We start from the raw sequence: 22,776 nt of genomic DNA, 5'->3' as shown, positions 1-22,776 counted from the left end.
ACTCCAGTCCAATTTGGAAAAGTTCCATTTACCACAACTCCCTACTAAAGGCTTCATAAAAGTCTAGTAAGTTTTTTTTACATGATCTATCCGTCACAAATCCATGTTGGTTCCTAATAACCTTATTGGTTTCAATGAACTTCTGTATACTATTCCTTAGAATATCTTCCAGTACTTTCCCCACTATAGATGTAAGACTAATACATATATATATATATATATATATATATATAAAACTGTAATAGAGTGTGAGAACCAGGAAATGCCGTACTTCCCGGTTCTCGCACTCTATTACTTTCCCCCCTTGGGTGGAGTTTGACAAGATAATATAGGAAAATGTAATTGTAAGAGTATTCCTTTCCTCTGATCAGCCAGAGTCACCAATAATTTGTAATGATCACACCACAAACTCATCCTTTTTATTGATGTACTCTGAATTCTACAACACTAAATGCCTGTATTTAATTGCCCCCCCCCCCCCCCCCAAAAAAAAGAGAAAAACTAAAAAATGGATATATGTAATGTTGACCAATGAGCCTAATAAGATGTACTGTATAGTGTACATGCCTTCTATCCTAGTCAAGTATACAAACTACAATGTACAATGCGCAGGCTAGGTTTACAAAGCACACCAGCTGCTGGTCATGAGTGGTACTGCAATATTGTGAGTTTTACATGGTATTTCATGGTTTGGATTATTGCAGATACATGTTATTTAATCCCCATTTACACATTAACAGTGCAGCTATAGTTACCTCCAGCTGTGTGTAAACCAGGTCTGGCAGTTTTTGTCCATAGCTTTCTAACAGTATGATGGTCTGCTTGATAGGGTCAAAGAGCTCATCAGTTGCTGCCTGCCGGTCTCTCACAGCCAAGAGATGCTCCATGACGTCAACAAGTGCAGTATAATTACCTTCTGGCACCTTCTGCTGCAGACCAGAGTCAGTCTCCTTAATAAATTCCTCCAGCTCTGTCAAGCTAAGAGTACAGGAACAACCACATGTCCACATTAACATAAGTAACTCAAGTTACTCGTCTGCTAAACCTGCTGCACACAGTTCTCTCATATTAAATCAATCAAAACAGATGTATAGAGCTTTGGAAAACAGAACATCCATACCAAATAAAGCACTGTATTTATGTTATTGTATTTAAGGGGGTGATTCAGACCTGATCGCTGCTGTGAGTTTTTGCATAGCGGGCGATCAGCAATAGACTGCGCATGCATTGCAATGCGTACGCGCCTCGGCCAACAACGGGCATCGCTGGTCAGTGACAGGATTGTGAGAAAATTTCATTTACACGGGCATTCACAAGGTGACTGACAGGAAGAGGACGTTTGTGGGTGGTAACTGACCATTTACTGGGAGTGTCCAGAAAAACGTAGGTGTTCCCAAGCGTGTTCAGGGAGGGTGTGTGACGTCACCTCTGGGCCTGATCAGCCTGTTCTCATTGCACTGTAGAAATAAAGTCCTGGGCTGCGCACACACTGCACACACTGGATTTTTGCAGCTCGGCGTACACATGCGATCGCACACTTGCACTGCAAATTTACACTCCCCCTTTGGGCGGCGACTATCTGAACACAGGACAGCAAATTTAGCAGCCCAGCGATCAGGTCTGAATTACCCCCTAAATTGCTGCTTACTGTTATAGTTATAAAAACAGATTATTACACACTACATTACTATCTTATCTGGTGATACTGTAGCCTACAACCTTCTCCCATCCTTGCTTGCTTTCTAAATACAACAAACAGTTCCATCGATCCAAATGCATGTGAAGAAATCTGGGGGGGGAGGGGGGTGCATTAGCCAGCGAGAAGCAGGAAATGCGAGTTCTCCAGTTTTTGTTTTGTTAAAAGTGGCAATTATTTACACAGCAAAACTAACCTTGTTTTAATGTGTAAATGATTGCTGCTTTAAAAAAAACCATTGCATTCGGGTGAGATACAGAAGATAGATATTATAAAGGTTGACAGTCATTGGGTAAAAAGGTACAAAATATTGACACGGTCAAAATGTTAACATGGTCAACAGGTAAGCTGTCAAAATGTCAACAAGGTCAAAAGGTCAACATGAAAAGGTTGACTCACAAAAAGTAGACTTTTTTGGTGTTGTTTTGTGTCTTAAACATACTTCACCAAAATTTGTTGAAATGCTCACTTGGCTTGCCACGCTTCACGTGCGGTGACTTCGTTCGCCACAAGGTTACTATAGGTAATAGTTTGAGACATGGATAGCAAATGCAGCAAAAGTTATAAACCCATGAAAAACCCTAAAAAAATAATAATAATAAAAAAAGTCGACCATGTGTATTGATCTTTTTCATGTTTCCTTTTGACCCTACTGACTTTTTGACCATCTACCTTTTCATCCTGTGGACTTACTTGACTGTCAACCTCGTAACTGCCTATCTAACAACCACCAGGGCTGCCATCAGAAATTGTGGGGCCCGGGACTGTCAAAATAAGCAGCCCCACCCCCCGGGAAAAAAATTCAATAAAAATAAATATATATTTTAAATAAACAAAAATCAAATTCTTATGCAGACATGAAGCCACCTCCTCAAGTCTCAACCTGTGTATTTATTTAAGGTAGGAATATTTATTTTTGAATTTTTTTAGTTGAACTTTTTAAGATAAAGTTAAAGGGGCTAAATACCCCGAAACGTTGAAGTTACTTGCTGCTTTTGGAGTTAATTGTCCCCGAGTGCCGGATACCACTGGGAGGTGTGTGTGTGTATGTATATATATTATATACACATACATACATACATACATACATATATACCATTCATAATATACACACACACACATGCATGCATACATGTGCCGCTGTCAATGCTACCCTGTCGGGAGGGCCCGGGATGCTGATGCCGCTGCCTGCCCGCCTCCATCCCCGCTGTTCTGCTGCTCTCCTCAGTCCTCCTGCAACTCTGTATTGAAAACGTCCCTCCCAAAATGGCCGCCGCCTCAGAGGAGACAGTTATTCAAGATACTAGAGGGCTCCTCTGTGGCAGTGTGGGAGGGACGCTTTCAATACAGGGCTGCTGGAGGGTCGGAGGACAGTGGCAGAACAGCGGGCACAACCGGGGACGGCAGCGGGCGGGCAGGCGGCTGCATGAGCATCCCGGGCCCTCCCCTCTCTGTCAGAGAGGCCGGGCCCGGGACAGCTGTGCCCCCAGCACCCCCCTGATGGCAGCCCTGACAACCACACAAATCTCATAACAGAAAAACATTTTTGTTTTACAAATTTTGAGTTTTCTCCTAAAACACTTAATGATTTAGATTTATTTATAGCCTAAATATTATTATTCTTGTTACAAGTAATTTTGTAGATGAAACTTTTAAAGCATTTACTTGGTGGAGTGATCATCTGAATGAATTATAGGTGTATATAATAGTACTGATATGTACTATCAGTACTAATTTAAAAGTTATATTTTTAGTTTATTGGGACAAATTACTTCTCTTTCAGATTGCAACAAAAAGTAAAAAAAAAACACCAGTTTAATGTACAGTATGTTACCCAAATACAACAAGTTCAGAGCAGAAAGTTCTTTAACAGAGTGAAAATCTGACTTTGCCCCTGCGCACATAGGGGCAAACGCAGGATTTCTAGAGACTAAGGGGGGAGAGTAGGGTGGGGGGGGGGGGGGGAGGGTTCCAAACGCAATCCAGAATCTCCCATTCTGTGGAACATTGGAGCAAGTGTGGGAGTCTGGGAGAGTGGTGTAAGATACATGTCATTCCCCCATTACTGACAGATACAAGTAGTGCTCATAATTTTTGGACTCTGCCCCCCGCAGCCAACACTCGCTAGTGTGTGTCTGAGGGGAGGAGATGAGGGGAGGAAAGCGCACTAGCACAGTGTGTGCCTCAGTCTCCTGCTCCATCCTCACTGAAGTCCCGGCGCTGACGTCTACGGCATTTAAAATATTGTGCGGACCGGCAGCCAATCAGAAGCCGGCGCGCAAGCTCTGATTGGCTGATGGCCGGCACCACATTATGCACTCACCGCCGCGCGAGCTACCTAGGAAGTGGTGACAAGCTAACCATCACTCGCAAGCGAGGGGTTGGCGGCCGCTGGTCTATAGTATAGGCTGTATCAAACACATTTAACTAATATAAATAAAACAAGTGGTCAGGAAAAGGTTAAACATTGAATAATAAATAATACCCAAACAATAGAACCAGTAGGAGGCAGAACTGCACTTTCAAAGCACACATTCTCCTACCTCATGGTAAGGCGCCTGTCTCTTCTTCCCTGCAGCTACTCTTTGGTCTAGGGCATAGGTTCTCAAACTCGGTCCTCGGGACCCCACACAGTGCATGTTTTGCAGGTAACCCAGCAGGTGCACAGGTGAATTAATTACTCACTGACACATTTTAAAAAGTCCACAGGTGGAGCTAATTATTTCACTTGTGATTCTGTGAGGAGACCTGCAAAACATGCACTGTGTGGGGTCCTGAGGACTGAGTTTGAGAACCTGTGGTCTAGGGTACTGACTTAGTGCTCAGAGCCACACACACAGCAAATTGTGTTGAAGAAGCTACGACCACTGGGCATGTGCAACTCTGCTCTGTCCCTTAAACTGCTTGCTGTGGCGGCAGCCCTAGTAATCTTATTGTATACTAATGCTACTGTTGTCATAATTTGAGTCTCTAGCCAAAAGGGCGGGGTTTCCAGGCAACCAGACCCCCCCCCCCACCCTCGCATGCATCTGCGCACTTAAAAATGCACACCCTCCAGGCCCCTATCTTGCTTCAGTAATCTAGTGCAGTGGTTCTCAAACTCAATCTCGGTCCTCAGGACCCCACACGGTTCACGTTTTCCATGTCACCCAGCAGGTGGACTGTGTATCACCAACTGTCACATTTTAAAAATCTACAGGTGACCTGCAAAACATGAACCATGTGAGGTCCTGAGGACCGAGTTTGAGAACCTGTGATCTAGTGTAACAACACTTTCACACTGTTCTGTAAAACTAGATGTACCAGTGTGCCCATTCTGGTAGCAAGATACACCCTCACTCTGCACATACATATACAGTGTTTACTAGTGGGTGTTTTTTCAGGCAGCTATGACCGGTGAATTTAAAGAGGCAGCATAAATAAATGCTATAACAAGATAATTTTGCCTTTATTTTTGTTGCTGCTTTAAAACTACATGTCAAAGTCGCCATTCATCAGCTGCACTGACTAACCGCCCAATAGTAAATATACCCCCAAAGTCAGTTCTGAAGTACAGACTGCAAGGTAACAAAAGAATTTATGTTGCCGAGTACAGATTAGAGGATGTAGGGAAGACTTTTTCTTGTACTGTGAAACAGCAGCCTAATGTTCAGGTTAATAGACATTTTTATAGGTAAAGTAATACTAATTTACAAAATAAACTTTTGAATAATAAAAAATATATAATAAACAAGTATTTTAATTGTCTGTAACAATTCATATTATTGATAATAACAAATCCACACAACTCACCTGTCAACAACAAATCTAAGAAGATGTTCTTTAAACATCCAGCTCCATTTCCTAATGGTAACAAGCATACTCATTTTAAAGGGCTTCAAATCTAGCCTGAACCAGCATTCAAAGACCTTGGTGTCTTCAGAAGAAAAGATCTGAGTGTAAAGCCTTTCATAGATGTCAATCTAGAATAAAAAGTGCATTATTTTAAATGTGCTTCTATTAAATAAAATGTCTGATGTAGAATAGATTCATATACTACTACTACTACCACTACTACTACTACGTGCCTGTTCTTTAAACTGCTCAATGGAAGGAGGATTTTCTGGAACCCCATCATCAACATGAGACTCAATTTCTTCAGGTGTTAACACATGTCCATACAATAGGAATTGCCTCATGAACTCGGACCGGTCATCTGTCCACAGATAGGAATAGGAGTCATATGTGCTTCTATAATCCAAGACTTTGTCGATAACCATGGTAACCTTGTCCATAATTTCTTGTCGTATCTCTGCAAGGTCTGTCATTTCATCTAGGTCATTCTGTAATATATGTAAATACTAAATCAGACTTTCATCCAGCCTCCTCCCTAGCTTTAAATCAGTGGTTCACAAACTTTTTGGGATCACGGCGCCCTAGATTATCAGGTTTTTTTTTTCATGGTACCCCCTAGGCCAAGTAAACCGTGTTTAGATGTAATCCTTAGGTTCAGTTATGGGGTGAGGGGCAGGATTTGCTTCTGTTTGTCCATAGATGTTATGATTGGAAGCCACAAGCACTGGTTTTGCCTACAGTGACCATAAATAATCTGAATTGGTCTTGGACCACCAACCCAGGCCACCCCTGCAAGAGCCCCAAGGCACCCAGTTTTGGAAGCACTGCTTTAAACATTCATTTACAACTTCATTGAAGCCAATTATGCCCCCTTTAAATCTCCAACCTCTGCCCTCAGCAAACTCTGCCCACATTGCTGCTTTGTGTTCATCTGTAGCCCCTCTACAATGTAAGCTGTAGTGAGCAGGGCCCTCCCACCTTTTGTGGCTACTATGTAATTATGATTATTGTGTAGTGTACTTATGTACAGTACATTAACTTGTCTCTAACCGACATATGTGGTCACCTTTACTCTTTGTAAATGCCACCATAAGTTCCATCCCATTTGTATGGTGCTAAGGAACGCTTATGGCACCATATGAATAAAAGACACTAATAGTAAAATACTAAAACAATTACATCTTCTGCATGTTTTCTAGAAAACACTTAAAATCAAAGGCTATGAACAATAAGCTGAACTTTCAGTCTTCAGTGCATCTGGAAAGTATTCACAGCACTTCACTTTTTCCATATTTTGTTATGTTACAGCCTTATTCCAAAGCGGAATAAATTATTTTTTTCCCTCAACATTCTTCACACAATACCCCATAATGACAATGTGAAAAAAGGTTTTTTTTTTAGATTTTTGCTAATTTATTCAAAATAAAAAACTAAGAAATCCCATATACATAAGTATTCACAGCCATTGCTCAATACTTTGTTGATGCACTTTTGGCAGCAATTGCAGCCTCAAGTCTTTTTGAATATGATGCCACAAGCTCGGCACACCTATCTTTGGGAAATTTCGCCCATTCCTCTTTGCAGCACCTCTCAAGCTCCATCAGGTTGGATGGGAAGCGTCGGTGCACAGCCATTTTCAGATCTCTTCAGATATGTTCAATCGGATTAAGGTGTGGGCTCTGGCTGGGCCACTCAAGGACATTCACAGAGTTGTCCTGAAGCCACTCCTTCGATATCTTGGCTGTGTGCTTAGGGTCGTTGTCCTGCTGAAAGATGAACCGTCGCCCCAGTCTGAGGTCAAGAGCGCTCTGGAGCAGGTTTGCATCCAGGATGTCTCTGTACATTGCTGCATTCATCTTTCCATCTATCCTGACTAGTCTCCCAGTTCCTGCTGCTGAAAAACATCCCCACAGCATGATGCTGCCACCACCATGCTTCACTGTAGGGATGGTATTGGCCTGGTGATGAGCGGTGCCTGGTTTCCTCCAAACATGACGCCTGGCATTCACCTCAAAGAGTTCAATCTTTGTCTCATCAGACCAGAGAATTTTGTTTCTCATGGTCTGAGAGTCCTTCAGGTACATTTTGGCAAACTCCAGGCGGGCTGCCATGTGCTTTTTACTGAGGAGTGGCTTCCGTCTGGCCACTCTACCATACAGGCTTGACTGGTGGATTGCTGCAGAGATGGTTGTCCTTCAGGCAGAGTCTCCTCTCTCCACAGAGGAATGCTGTAGCCCTTCTCCCCCGATTGCTCAGTTTAGACGGCTGGCCAGCTCTAGGAAGAGTCCTGGTGGTTCCGAACATCTTCCATTTATGGATGATGGAGGCCACTCTGCTCATTGCGACCTTTAAAAGCAGCAGATATTTTTCTGTCCCCTTCCCCAGATTTGTGTCTCGAGACAATCCTGTCTCGGAGGTCTACAGACAATTCCTTTGACTTCATGCTTGATTTGAGCTCAGACATGCACTGTCAAATGTGGGACCTTATATAGACAGGTGTGTGCCTTTCCAAATTATGTCCAATCAACTGAATTTACCACAGGCTGTAGAAACATCTCAAGGATGATCAGTGGAAACAGGATGCACCTGCACTCAATTTTCAGCTTCATGGCAAAGGCTGTGAATACTGATGTACATGTGATTTCTTATTTTTTTTATTTTGAATAAATTAGAAAAATCTCAAAACAACTTTTTTCACGTTGTCATTATGGGGTATTGTGTGTAGAATGATGAGGGAAAAAATCAATTTATTCCATTTTGGAATAATGCTGTAACATAACAAAATGTGGAAAAAGTGAAGTGCTATGAATACTTTCCGGATGCACTGTATATACAGTACAACAAATGACTGTAGCTACCACAGTTGCATGGCCAAGGGATACCTAAATCTGTTGTAAGAGGTTGGGGCAAAGCCAGAATTTGGTGGGCACTATAGCAACATTTTGAAGGGGCCTCCACCCTAATATATCTAGGGAGACACCTCTCTCAGTAACAGTTGTTCATTTTATGAGCCTAGAAGTACCGTAGTTTGCAATATGCCACATTTATGCCAGTACACATCAGGCCACACAGTGCCCCCAATTCACATTTTGCCAGTGTCCCCAGAACATATTATGCCACACTCAAATGTCGCCAGTGCATAATATGCCACATTGTAGTAACCCCAGTTTATATTATGTCACACTGCAGTGCTCAGTTACAATACGCACTTGAGATTATACCACATTACAGTTCTAACATCCACTACACACGCCGCTGACTGAAAATGGAATATCACCTCATTCAACAGGCCAGACACAATTGCTTAGAAGGTACTTTCAGGAGCTTGGTAGACAACTATATGCCTTAGTCGGGGCCCTCTAAACCCCTGGGCCTCATACCAATGGCACCTACTTTACCCACTATAGCTAAGGTAAGGGGCATTGTGGATCATGAGAATTCAAATTTTTTCTATATATTCACACAAATTAAATGCCAACTGGAATTCTTTTAGCAGGCTTACTTGGTAATTGTCTGCTCCAAAATGTTTTGCAATTCTCTTTACTTGTCCTGACATTTTAAAAATGTCACCTAGAAGTTCTTCCATGAGGTCGTAGAGGCCTTCCCCATCTTCTTTCTGTAATGAGGGCTTAAATACAATTTCACTGCCATTAAGAGACATTTGTGCCTCAAATAAAGGTGCCGGCTTTAATTTTTCATCTGTGTTCTCTACAAAGAACTGTAAAGAGTTGAAAATGGTATTGTACAAGCCATCTGTCACAATGTCATCCATGTATTCCACGTATATCTTCCATGAGTCCACATCTGGAACAGCCTTCAAGAGTTTCATGTTTTCCTAGAGAAACATTTGTGAACAGGGTCATTGATCAATGAAAGTAGGGCTCTCAAATGTTATATGAACTGGAAAAGACACAGATTGAGGCCGAATGTAATGAAGTTCTAGTTCAGCAGCCGTGCTAGATGCTGGTAGAACGTGGATGTTTTTTAAAGGGGCAATCATTTAGAAGGCATGGTTTAGCCTTGTAAAGAGTGACTCTTAAAAAAAATAAAGTCTGAGTTCGGCTGGCATCCGCATGGCCACTGAACACGGACTTCATTACATACCGGCCTAAGGGTGGGTACACACTAGGCAATGTGCTCTATGAGCGACGTCGCCCTAATGTCTCCCCTACCGGGCCGCCCGACGGCGGGCATACACACTTTGCGATATCATTAATGATATCACACAGTGACGTCATTCCGCGGCTGGCGGTGCGTGCCGTCTCAGACAATAACTCCAAATTGTGCTGCTTGCACTGCCTACACCGAGGGTCGTCAACGACCCACGGGGCTGCGCATCGCTCGGCAGCATACACACATAGCGATAAAGTAAAGTAAACAACATCACTCAGGAAGGGTCAAAATGAGCAACATCGTTTAATTTATTACTAAGTGTGTACCCACTTTGAGTGTGAGCAGTTGGATAATATATGGACTAGACCAGTGGTTCTCAAACTCGGTCCTCAGGACCCCACACAGTGCATGTTTTGCAGGTAACCCAGCAAGTGCAGAGGTGTATTAATTACTCACTGACACATTTTAAAAGGTCCACAGGTGGAGCTAATTATTTCACTTGTGATTCTGTGAGGAGACCTGCAAAACATGCACTGTGTGGGGTCCTGAGGACCGAGTTTGAGAACCTGTGGACTAGACAATACAGTTACTGTGTTCTTTTAGTACATATTTAATTAATGGAATCCTCTATATTAAAAGAACAGCCCATCAAAAATGCATTTGCACTTTAGTTGTGCCTTTGCGGCAATTTAATAGGGTACTGCGGCTCATTTACTAACATTACTTTTGGAAACAACAAACTAAACTAAAGAAACCAATAAGACAGCTGCTTTCATGGTCTAACTTGCATTAGACAGATAAAAGCCAATTGTTGATTTTTAGCAAATGTGGCACCTAAATATAAGGTTAATTAATTAATACTCCAAATAGATTGGAGCCTTGCAGCAAGTGCCTGCCTCTCTGCTACCAAATCACAGCCATATTTTTATGAGATCATCCACCAGTGTTCCTTTTGGCTGCTGAATTAATTAAATTTGCGTGAAAATGTAACCTTTATACCATCAGCTAAATACCACATTGATCGTAACTCCTTGGTTTCGCTGTAATACGGCCTGCTGTGCTGGCTACTACTATTTTTGTGTTTACAATGCTATAGTGTGTCATCAAGCCGAGGACTGCACTTGCGTTTCGACTCTACCATTGTATGACTTTGTACAATATCACGTTGTATCAATAAAAAATGCTTTATTTAAAAAAATACCACATTGATCACAATGTACATAGAGTCTAGAAAAATTTGAAGGAACATAGAGGAAAGAGTTGGAAATTCAACATTTTTGAGCATATGGTATTTATTTTTATCACAATGTACTAATGCCTAGTATTAGAATTAGCCTTACAACGTTACACAACAGAAGAGAAGTGTAAATTGGACCTGTCACCCACAAACAATGGAAGTACAATCATGCCTCAATGACGTCTCTAGCTCTTTGGCCTCCCTCTGGTGAATATTGGTGTGTGCGGACAGGCGAGGGTGCACTTTACTGTTAAAATCAACAAAGTATATCCATGAAATACCTCAGCTAAACTGCGCAGTTTATTGCCGTCTTCTTGGACTGACTTATATTTTCTATTGATTCGGTCAGTTTTGTCTTCTAGATTAATCAGGGTTTCTTTCTTGTTATCTTTCCGTGAGAACAGTGCTTGCTCGGCCCACGCGTTCATGATTTGCTGCATTGCCGTTATGTTGTCCTTAGATTTCTGCACTCTCCTCTCCAAGTCATAGACTACTGATTTTACTTGAACAATGTAATCCCAGCAGTCCTCCCGATTCCATGTATAGCGTGTCTCCGCATCTCTTAGCTGTTCATTAATGGCCGCCATGTCCTCTTTAATCAAGGGGTATTCTACTTCCAATATGGTTTGCTGCAGCTTATTGTACCACTGAACTAGGAGATCCAATCTTCCTATATACTATCAAAATATGAACAAGTCAAATATTAAGCAGCCATTACATAATCACATGCACGGTCAGTAACATAGCATTAGGATGTAAAGCATCTCTAGGATCAATAACACAAAGATATATACATATATATATATATATATATATATATATATATATATATAAACCAAAAGATAAAGTACCCTTTTTTTTGCGCTAATAATATTAAAGCTCGTACCGCTGAGAAATGCCTCCTGTCAGACAAGGCACAGAATTAGGAATAAAAAAAGGAGATTCTCATGGGAGCTGTAACCATATAAAAAAACATCAGTAAAACATACACATGGCTTTGTGCTATAGATGAACAATACAGACTGATAGTTATCTTGATGAATTTTGTATTGATGATATCCACAATTGAATCCAATATCAATTCTTCCAATAAAGCGTTCAGATGTATGTTGAATTCACAAATACGTATTTGTGAATTCAACATACATCTGAACGCTTTATTGGAAGAATTGATATTGGATTCAATTGTGGATATCATCAATACAAAATTCATCAAGATAACTATCAGTCTGTATTGTTCATCTATAGCACAAAGCCATGTGTATGTTTTACTGATGTTTTTTTATATGGTTACAGATTTTACTGTTAAATTTTTAAAAATAAACACATTTGTTTGTGACATCTGAGGTGGTTTAGCTCCCATGAGAATCTCCTTTTTATATATATATATATATATATATATATATATACACACACATACATACACACACACACACACACACACAGTTGGGCAGCTCTGAATCACTGGCCGTAAATTGCGCAATGCTAGCTCCTGGCAGCCATGAATACCGCGCATTTGCAGAATTGCAGGAATATGAGCGATGTTGGGGTACCACAATTTTCGCTAATGTTTGCGTCCGCACATTGCCAAGTACTGAACTGCCCAATATGATTTTAGGTTTTATCTCCTAAGATAAATAAATCATCTGCATGCAAAATGTTATGTTAGACAGACTGGTATAAATAATTAACAGTGATTACCCCCTACCAATCTAACAAGTACTTGTGACTAATTAGTGGTCACTAGATTATAAGTGGGGGACCACTGATACTTCAAGTGAGTGGAGGTGTGTGTGTTGGTCTGGGTGCTATATGGTGGTTAGTGGGTGTTGGAGTGACAGGTGTAGGGGCTACGAGAGTGGAGATGGAACTGGTAGTAATAACCTGGGCTGGTCTGAGGGGGGATCCAATTGGATCCCTCCCAGCACCCCCTGCAGCCGCCTCGTCCATCTGCACATGCGCGGAGGGACTCCCGGTCCTCAAGCCAGAAGTCTCATCATAGCAAAGGAAAGCTCTTTTTGGGAGAGCTGCCCTATGCGATACTAATCGCACATGTAAGTACATAATGTATGTGATTAGTATGTCCATAGTAAGTGGCAGGATGTACCATGCTGCAGATGCGATGCTTAGCGCACAGAGCAAAGCTGTAAGAGGACACATCTGTACATTACCAGATATTCATTCCAATGATCAACTAGGTGCATTTTAGGTTTATGGCCAGCTGCGAGACGCAATTCTTACAATCTACACTGATTATTCTGTCTCGTATGTTTCGATCAAACTCAGTAAACAGGGATTGTACTGCTACAAGGTCTGCTGTGATAGCATCATGTCTAACCAACAGCCTTTGAAAATGTTATTGCTGCCATTATTCCGTTCAGCAGGAAAGGAAAAAATAGAATATTCTAATTAGATTCCAATGGAAGAGAGTCCCTAATGGGCAAATTATTTTTAAACATGACAGTCTATTTGCTTTGATTGTAATAACTGTCATTTTCAATATAGTCCAAACATGTTTCTGTCAAGAGTACAATATGCATACTGTATTAAACATAAGTGATTCGTCAATGCTTGATCTCGTTACACATTTGTCACTTCTTGTCTTTAGTCAAGCTCCAATAAAGATACACTGGTTTAAAAAAACAGCACAAATAAACATAAATATACAGTATGGACAGCAAAAAACAAAAAAGTGATTCTTTTCATGGGGGTGTGGCTTCCTATGGGAAGCTCTCTGCTATTGCAGTCCGGACTGGCAGTCCCAGGGGACTGCCTGTCCATCATGTCATTAGCAGGGAGTGCTCCCGATGGGAATTCCCCGACACTGCAAATCAGTCCCTGCTGTTGGCGGATTTTACTGGGGCTGCACCCACTAGGTAAAATCCACCACTGGTTGGTACCAATTGCTTTGGTAATGTAATCTGTAAAGTGATGTATTTTTAGGTTCAAGATCTAGAGTCCTAGCAATATGTTTCTAATAGTACAAAATAGGAATGGCACTTATTTGTGCACACAACACAGATAAAAGTTCTTTTAAAAGGTAACATTGTTCTCAGTAACAGGTCAGACAACAACATAAAACTAGCTTTTATTTATATTATAATAATCACGGATACAAACGTCTAAAACAGTGGTAACGGTAGCTATGTAAAAATACTTGAATATGATATATACTTACTTTATGTAGGATTTCTTTCTTTTCAAAGATACCTAAAGCAGCTTTGGGTATATCTGCATGACTTTGTACTTGAAGATATTTCACCTCCCGTAACACTGCGACTAGCTGCAAAAAGAATTAGATGAAGCTAGTGACTAGAGAATGCCCAACACATACATACTGTAGACATCATTTGAAGTACATTCCATTAGGGTTTACTCTTTCTCTCTGCGTGTTGCAGCTATCTACCGCCCACCTGGGCATCCCAAACAATTTCTGGAAGATTTTTCCTATTCTCGGACATCTCCATTATCATGGGTGATTTCAATATTGCTATTGATTGTCCAAAATCTGCTGTTCATGCCTCCAAACTACTCTCTCTAACCTCCTCTCTTGGCCTCTCCCAGTGGACTAACTCCTCTATTCATCAGGAGGGCCACTGCCTTGATCTAGTATTCACCAGACTATGCTCAGTCTCTGAACTCACTAACACTCCTTTCCCCCTCTCAGATCACAACCTTATCACCTGTATGCTCTCCTCCGTTAATTCAAACTCTGTGTTGCTGAAGTCCTCTAATCCCCCCCAAACCCGCAGAAATATTAACACAATTAATCTTCAAGACCTTTCCACTTCACTCCAACAACTGCTTTCACCTATTTCTGCATTCACCTCTCCTGAGATGGCTGTATCACACCTGAACGAGACTCTAGAACTAGTCCTTGATGAAGTGGCTCCAGCTACCCTAGATGTCAACCATGGCACTCCAAATTAACAAGACAACTACAAAAACTCACACGTAAACTTGAACGTCAGTGGCGTAAATCTCGTATTTCAAGTGACTTCCTCACATATAAGACTCTCTACCACTCTTATAGAAATGCCCTGGACACTGCCAAACAAACATATTTCCAAACTCTTATCTCTGCTCAAGCCTCTAACCCCAAACAACTCTTTAATACATTTGAATCACTTCTGAATCCTCTCTCACCTACCCCACCAGCCACTATCAAGGCACAGGATCTTGCTTCCTACTTCAAGGAGAAGATTGATAAGATCCGAGATGAAATGATATGCTCTTCGGCAGCCAGTGACCTGCTCCGTTCTTTAACTGAACCCTCTGGCACTCTCTCTCTTCATTTGATTTCACAAATGAAGATTAATTATCATCACTCTTCTCATCCTGCTTCTCTACTACCTCTCCTCTTGATCCATTACCCTCACAAATAAGTAAAGCTCTGTCTCTGGTGCTCATCCCTACCTTAACTAACATCTGTAATCTCTCTCTCTCTACTAGTATTTTTTCCTTCACTCTTCAAGCATGCAGTGATTACTCCCATTTTAAAAAACAAAATTCTGACCCTAACGCTCTCCCAAACTACCGCCCTCTCAGCTCCCTTGTCTCTCTAAGCTACCTGAGAGACTTGCCTACACTCGACTCACACACTTTCTTAACTCACACACTTTATTGGACCCACTTCAGTCAGGCTTCCGTTTCCAACACTCCAAAGAGACAGCACTGACTAAAGTGGTTAATGATTTGGTCACTACGAAGTCTAAAGGCCATTACTCACTACTTAATTCTTCTACATCTATCTGCTGCATTTGACACCGTTGACCACTCTCTTCTCATACAAACACTACAATCCCTAGGTGTTAAAGGCACAGCCCTTTCTTGGTTCCTCTGATCTGTCCTTTGTTCCCCACATTCAATCTGTCTCAAGATCATGTTACATGCATCTAAAAAACATATCCAAAATACGACCATACCTTACACAAGACACTGCTAAGACTCTAATCCATGCTCTCATTATCTCCCGCATTGATTATTGCAATAGTCTCCTAACTGGTCTTCCCAAAACGAGACTCTCACCACTACAATCCATTCTGAATGCAGTGGTGAAGCTAATTTTCCTCGCTAGATGTTCATCGTCTGCAGATCCATTCTGTCAGTCCCTCCACTTGTTACCTGTATTCTACCGTATTCAATATAAAATAATTTTACTCACACACAAGGCCATTAACCAAAATACACCAACGTACATCACTTTGCATATTTCAAAATATCTCCCAACCCGACCTCTTCGCTCTTCACAAGACCTGCGTCTCTCATCCACACTCATTACTCGGTCCCACTCACGATTGCAGTACTTTCATCAGGCTGCACCCACTCTGTGGAATGCCCTACCAAGAACAACAGAACTCTCCTCTAGTCTCCAAACCTTTAAGCGTTCTCTGAAAACTCACCTCTTTAGGCAAGCATATCAAATTCCAGAACCGCTCACATAACTTTCATAAAACTTCCTATCAAATTGCACTGTCCACACATATCTTCTCATTCTTCATTTTCCCTTCCTCTCGACCCCGGTTCATCATTGCTGTATGACCATATCATACAGCCCACCAAGAATCTTTGCAATCTGGTGGACAACTATGCAATAGATAGCACCTTTCCTTGTGTATACTGTACATGCCTATTTCCCTATAGTTTGTAAGCTTGCGAGCAGGGCCTTCCTACCTCTGACTGTTTGTTATTACTCAGTTTTGTTATAGCATTGTTATTTCCAATTGTAAAGCGCAACGGAATTTTCTGCGCTATATAAGAAACTGTTAATAAATAAATAAATAAATTATACAGAAATCAGGACCAAAGTCAGCCAGTAAGCAGTGATGGAATGTGACAAGTGTGCCGGCGGCATTTATTACGAAAGTGGGGCAGTATTTACTACGAAAGTGGGACTGATGAAGAGTTGAATGTAGCTGGACGGCCCCCACCTGTATGCTTGGTTGCATAGCAGTCGTGATCATCATCAGTCCTTGATATGTCCAAAAACTTTGTGCATGCCAGAACTCCCTGCAACAACTCAGTTATGCCCCTTCAGTGATATGAGTGTGTAAGACCTAGCGTTGGCTCTGGAGCATGCACAAACCGCCTTGTGTTCTACTCTACGCGCTGCGGAATAAATGTGCGCTATATAAATATCGGTTAGTAAATAAAACAGTAAAAACTCAGCAACAGTCCCATAATCTATAAGAAAGTCCTGTAATTTTAAAATACATCAAAAGTACAATTTAATAAAACAGAACACATAATACAACAAAGCTGAAAATCTATAAAAAAAAAGGAACATATTGTGGCTGGCTGTTTTTTTCTTGAAGTTGAATTCTATTTAAATGGCGATATTAAAATTCTCAAACGTTGTAACATTTCACATCTGCAAGTTCTGACATGTGCTAACACAGTTTCCAGAGACAGGATAATGGAAGACGGAGGTGTAAGTACCTTGGGATCGAAATTCACACTCAGAAGACCATCTTCCAGGTTACGTTTTATGAGGGGCTGGTCTAGATTGAATTTGCAAATGTCATCTACATCAGATAGCCACTTCTCATAGGCCAAATCCTCATGTTGGTCCAGTAAGGTCATCATCTCCATATATTTCTGATAAATGGACGAGGCTTCTGGACTTTCCATGCTCCTACGGAGAATAATAAATGTTATGTATAGAGAAGTTAACTTTGGAGCTGATTCAGTGGCGGACACCTGGTGAATTGGTGCTGTGTCTTCAGTCGCAGAGGATCTGAGTATATATACTAATGCTATAGGTGGCGTCTTGTATAAAAGAACACCCAATGCTGGCCTCTCAGATCCGATGCTGAAGACGCAGCATCGGACCCCCTGCGTGAACATCATTACATACTCAGGATGTCCAGCAAATCCATGCTGCTGGGGCCAGTGAAACTACATCCGAGGACACATCCACTGGCTTCGGTACGCCCAGAAAATGGGGCCGACTTGCCCGTTCCCTGCAACGCTCCCCATCGCCACTCCCAAATAGCTGCAGCATGGCAATCTTGCTGCGGCTCACGGGGCACTGTCAGTTACCACTGCTGTATGGAGGAACATAAACACTGCGTTTCTGACGTATGCGCAGCCCTCCAACCATCGGGAAACTGTGTGAAAATTGAGACAACGTCAACGTCTGAATTAGCCCAATAGACCGCCACTAACATATTTGGTGAGATGGGACAAAGCAGGGCCGAACAAAGCAGCAGAGAGAAGGGGAGCAGGGGTGCGGGCAGGATGGGCAGACTGAGGTCACTTTTGTAGTAATTAAAAAAATGAATATATGTCACTGGCTAATCAGATTTAAGGGCAAACAATCTGCAACGCTGCTCCTTGCCGTGTGTACATAAGTTTACTGTACAGTTTGGAGGAGGTAAGTATGAATGATCAGATCACGGATTGTAAAGTTGTCCATTTGTTATTTGCCTGTTGTGAACTTAGAGTAAACATAGTACATTTAACTCATGTTAAATAATCAAATATCCAGTTAGATTGTCAATTGTTTTATTATGTAACATGTGTGTTTATTTGCAATGTAATATTATATGATTTGAGTGTATAAATAACATAGACAAAGCTTCTTCTTGGGCTGCATAAGGCAGCGCCAAGAAATTCAAGACTGTCAGCTGCTGAAAAGATGAATAAGGTGTGGGGCTCCTTGGTGATAATTTGTACCATTGTTGAGGAGCCTTCCCTGAAGCAGAGTATACTGTAGTGTAAATCTTATTATTTTCATTGTCGTTGTTGTGGTCTCGTTTCCTTACATTATTAGACTCATGCTAACCTAATTAAGTATTGCTTAATTCAACAGCTGACAGCCAGATTTGGTAATTAACAGAAACTGCTACGCTATTTATAAGGCAACTTCAAATCTCCATGAGGTGCGAGCTATATTCAACCCAACATTCCAGAAGGACCCTATGGACTGGATTTTCAGTCGGATTCAATGGCGATATTCACCAAAATGGGCAAAGTTTTTCAACTGTGCATGCGTTGAAGGGTTGAAAAAGTTTGGCGTTACCGGGCTCGGTGATACCTGCATGGACAATAGTGTCTCCGGCATGCGCTCGGAAAAGGGGTGCTGCCTCACAGAAAGGGTGGGGCATCACAGAGTCACCAATGACGTCACAGGGAGGGTGTGGCCTAGCGAAAGCTCCCCAGTTACATTACTCCAGGGCATGCCCAGAATCCCCAGAGATGCTGAGCTGCCTTCCCCCAGAGACTAGTGTCTGCAACGCCGTCTCCTTCTCAGTGACAGGAGCCGGGTTGCTGCAAGATAATCTCACACTGAAGCCCTTGGCTTCTGTCACTGAGGAGCAGTCAGCATTTTGGTGTTATCCCCATTGAGTGTGACACCTGGGTGCAACCCGCACCCCCTGCAGCCAACTTTTGATGCCTGTGACACCGCACATAAGTCAAAGATGTGTGCGTACAAAGTTGCAGTATCAATTAAGATGCATGGACTAAGAATTGCACTGAAAATGTAATGGCCACCTATGGCAAGTGATTGACAGCTGGCTATTCAGAGACACAGAGATGTGTCTTATGGACATGCAATGGGAGTAATGCGGGCGTGTTGTAGAAATGGTTGTGGGCTCAGACAAATTATTGCGTAGACTGAAGGCCACACTCTTATGGAGAATCTGCACCTAGCTTTTCGGCTGTTGAGTTTCGATTAGGGAGATCAATCCTGGACCATTTTTTTAAAATTTCAGGATTCGGGATTGAAAAACTCTCAATCTTGGGATTCTCGGGATAATCGGAATTGACACTTTAGAACCCATGCCACGTGCTGCTCGGCTGGGAACTGCTGTGCTGCAGTCCTTATGCAGATGGGTGGGGCTGAAGGGGCGGGCAATCATGAGGCTATGCAGCATGACCTCTGACATCACGCCGCACAGATGGATACCCGGGCAGTGTCTCAACCAAGCATTGCTACTTGCTAGTGCTCATCACTGCCTGGCATAAATCTATAAACGGCACATGCGCAAATTAATCACTTGGTGCATTTAAAGGTGCAACAGATGGTATTTCAGAGTGTGAAAGTGGGCATCTTAGGCCTTGCACATTCAGAGGTACACCACGGAAGGGCTTGTAGCAACATTAGCATAAAGTCGCAGATGCCAGGCAGGCAAAAGATGCACACACGGACAATGCAGCATCTGACTCAAGAGTCAGGCTAAATGAGGCTGTGCGTATCCTACTGGCCCTAGACCAGCTGATGATGTGTCTGTCTAGATATACTGTATATACACTAGCTGGAGTACCCACCGTTGCCTGGGATTTTAAGAATGTCTTTTTACAAAAATAAATTAAAATATTAAACACACAGTATAAATAACATTGTAGATAGCTGAATGATGGTAAATGAAAATGATAGTTGTTCGTTAATTTACATTGGTTGGAGATCTAGTATACAGGCATATCTTGCTTCCCTGACGCACTTTGTGTAGTGGCCGAACTCCTTTTCGGTCCCCTAAGGGACCCTGCTCTTCGCACTATACAACTCTCAGTCTGTGGCTTTCTGCTGCCTCCAATACCCTCCTCACATCATGTCAGTGCCCCTGTGAAATGATCGATCTTTTTACAGTTTCTAGTATAGCGCAGCACATTATGTATCTCCTGATATACTCTGTGCTGCTGGGGGACCCTGCTACTTCCACTATACAACTCTCAGTGTGGGTTTGTGCCACCTGCATTCCCCTCCTCACATCATGTCACTGACCCTGTCACATGCAGCCCTGTCATAACAGACATATCATGCATGTCCTGATATACTCTGTGCTGCTGGCCCACTCCTAGGGGAGCTAGTGGTGTGTTACCCCCGCAGTGTTTGTTCCCATAGTGTAAGTCATATGTGTAGGAAGTTTGGTGTAAATCGCTCCAGGCATTCCAGAGTTATGCTGTCTGCTGAAAAACTCTGTGCTGCTGCCTCGTCCCTGGGGGTGCTAGGGGTGTCTTACCCCCACAGTGTTTGTTTCCAGCTTGTAAGTCATATGTGTACCATGTCTGTTGTAAATTGGTCCAGGCATTCCACAGTTATGCTGTCTGCTGGCATACTCTGTGCTGCTGTCCTACCCCTAGGGGTGCTAGGGGGGTCTGACCCCCACAGTGAAAGTCATATGTGTACCAAGTTTGGTGTACACTGCTACAGACATTCTAGAGTTATGCCGTCTGCTGAAATACTCAGTGCTGCTGACTCACCCCTAGGGGTGCTAGGAGTGTCTTCCCCCTACAGTGTTTGTTTCCAGAGTGTAAGGCATATGTGTACCAATTTTGGAGTACATGGGTCCAGCAATTCCGGAGTTATGCTGTCTCCTGATATACTCTGACCCGTCCTCTAGGGGTGCTAGGGATTTCCAATTGTTTTAGTTGCCTCCGGCGTGTTTTAATACGCTCATATACCAAATTTCACGATCTTCGCATGTAAACTGTGGATTTGTATAGAAAGACAGAGGATTCTGGGTCTTACTCGTGCTGGATAAATCTGAAATTTGACCACATTGTTTGAATTCGGTCCTTAAGTTCCTTCGTCCATTTCAATATGCCGGAAATGACTGGCATATTTTTGTGCACAACACAGGTTTCCATCTATGTGAAATGAAAAAAAAAAAAAAAAAAGAATGTGATACAATAATACACAAGATTTATTATAAATGCATGCCGTTATTTTTACAGGGTAGATTTGTAACAAACCTGTTTAATATGCTCATCGTATAACTGCTTGCATTTATCAAGCTCTTCGCTGTACATTTGGAGGAGTATTAAATAGTTTGGGCTGAAAATATCCAAAATGGCCCGTCTTTCCAGGAAATAGCCAGAGATGGCCAGCAGCTGCAAACAGTCAGGAGCGTTAAATATCCTCATTTAAGCATCAGAGATTGTTAGCGCTCTATAGAAGACTATATCAAAATGTCTCTATACCATAAAGTAGCAGCAAATGGTAATTGTAAGGGGTTTACAACCTCACACAATGCGGGGGAATTCCATTGCAGAAGAAGGGTGCAAACTGCTGTTGCCGAGGCATTTAAACGCCGGCAATGCATCTCCCACCCTTTGCCCGTCTGGATTAATATCAGATTTGCTCAAAAGTGCACAGGGTAGCAAACAGTGGGGTAGATGTATTAAGCCTGGAGAAGTGATAAAGCAGTGGTAAGTGGAACGTATTAACACACCAACCAATCAGCTCCTAACTGCCATTTTTTAAACCATTATGATTGGCTAGTGCGTTATCACCTTGCACTTATCACTGCTTTATCACTTATCCAGGCTTAATACATCTGCCCCAGTGTTCTGCAAGATCGGGCTGCCGTATAGTGTATCTGTTGCCGCATTAATTCGGCCAGGTGGAATAAATCGTCTGTAATTGAATTCCCTGCTAACTATTATTACTATTACTGCCAGCTGAGGTTGCAGGAACTGCTCTCTGCTGCTTGATCTACTTTCTGGCCAAACAGAAGCATAAAGAAAACGCACTGGTTATCTTCAATAGACAACAGTGTCCTGTACAGTGTATGTTCATACACATATACATATGCCTGTTTATGTGGGGTGTAGTACGGTATGCCGGCGCTCGGGCTCCCGGCGACCAGCATATCGGCGCTGGGAGCCCGACCGCCGGCATACTGACAGCGTGGCGAGCGCAAAGGAGCCCCTTGCGGGATCGCTGCGCTCGCCACGCTGCAGGCACGGTTATTCTCCCTCCAGGGGGGTCGTGGACCCCCACGAGGGAGAATATGTGTCGGTATGCTGGGTGTCGGGATTCCAGCGCCGGTATACTGTGCGCCGGGATCCCGACATTCGGCATACTGAAGACCACCCGTTTATGTGTACTAACACAACAATGTAGGGGAATAAACTAGAGTGCTATTTTGTGAAACAATATTTGCATGAA

At 42.4% G+C, this 22,776-nt stretch overlaps 1 protein-coding gene across 2 annotated transcripts in view; it reads right to left on the bottom strand.

The window, feature by feature from the left end:
• Window positions 1–22,776, bottom strand: part of DNAH11 (dynein axonemal heavy chain 11) — a 561,376-nt gene that overhangs the window by 376,183 nt on the left and 162,417 nt on the right. For both annotated transcript variants that reach the window (XM_063921780.1, XM_063921778.1), the window contains 9 exons: window positions 21,579–21,716; window positions 21,355–21,473; window positions 17,319–17,514; window positions 14,059–14,163; window positions 11,162–11,557; window positions 9,033–9,365; window positions 5,764–6,018; window positions 5,489–5,658; window positions 756–978 (listed from right to left, as the gene is read on the bottom strand). In XM_063921780.1, coding sequence (XP_063777850.1) covers window positions 756–978; window positions 5,489–5,658; window positions 5,764–6,018; window positions 9,033–9,365; window positions 11,162–11,557; window positions 14,059–14,163; window positions 17,319–17,514; window positions 21,355–21,473; window positions 21,579–21,716 — 1,935 coding nt within the window. The remainder of the gene's footprint in view (window positions 1–755; window positions 979–5,488; window positions 5,659–5,763; window positions 6,019–9,032; window positions 9,366–11,161; window positions 11,558–14,058; window positions 14,164–17,318; window positions 17,515–21,354; window positions 21,474–21,578; window positions 21,717–22,776) is intronic.

Source organism: Pseudophryne corroboree, chromosome 5 (genome assembly GCF_028390025.1).
Source record: "Pseudophryne corroboree isolate aPseCor3 chromosome 5, aPseCor3.hap2, whole genome shotgun sequence".
Classification (NCBI taxonomy): domain Eukaryota; kingdom Metazoa; phylum Chordata; class Amphibia; order Anura; family Myobatrachidae; genus Pseudophryne; species Pseudophryne corroboree.
Note: the sequence above shows the minus strand (reverse complement) of the source record. Positions and strands in the feature narration are given on the sequence as shown.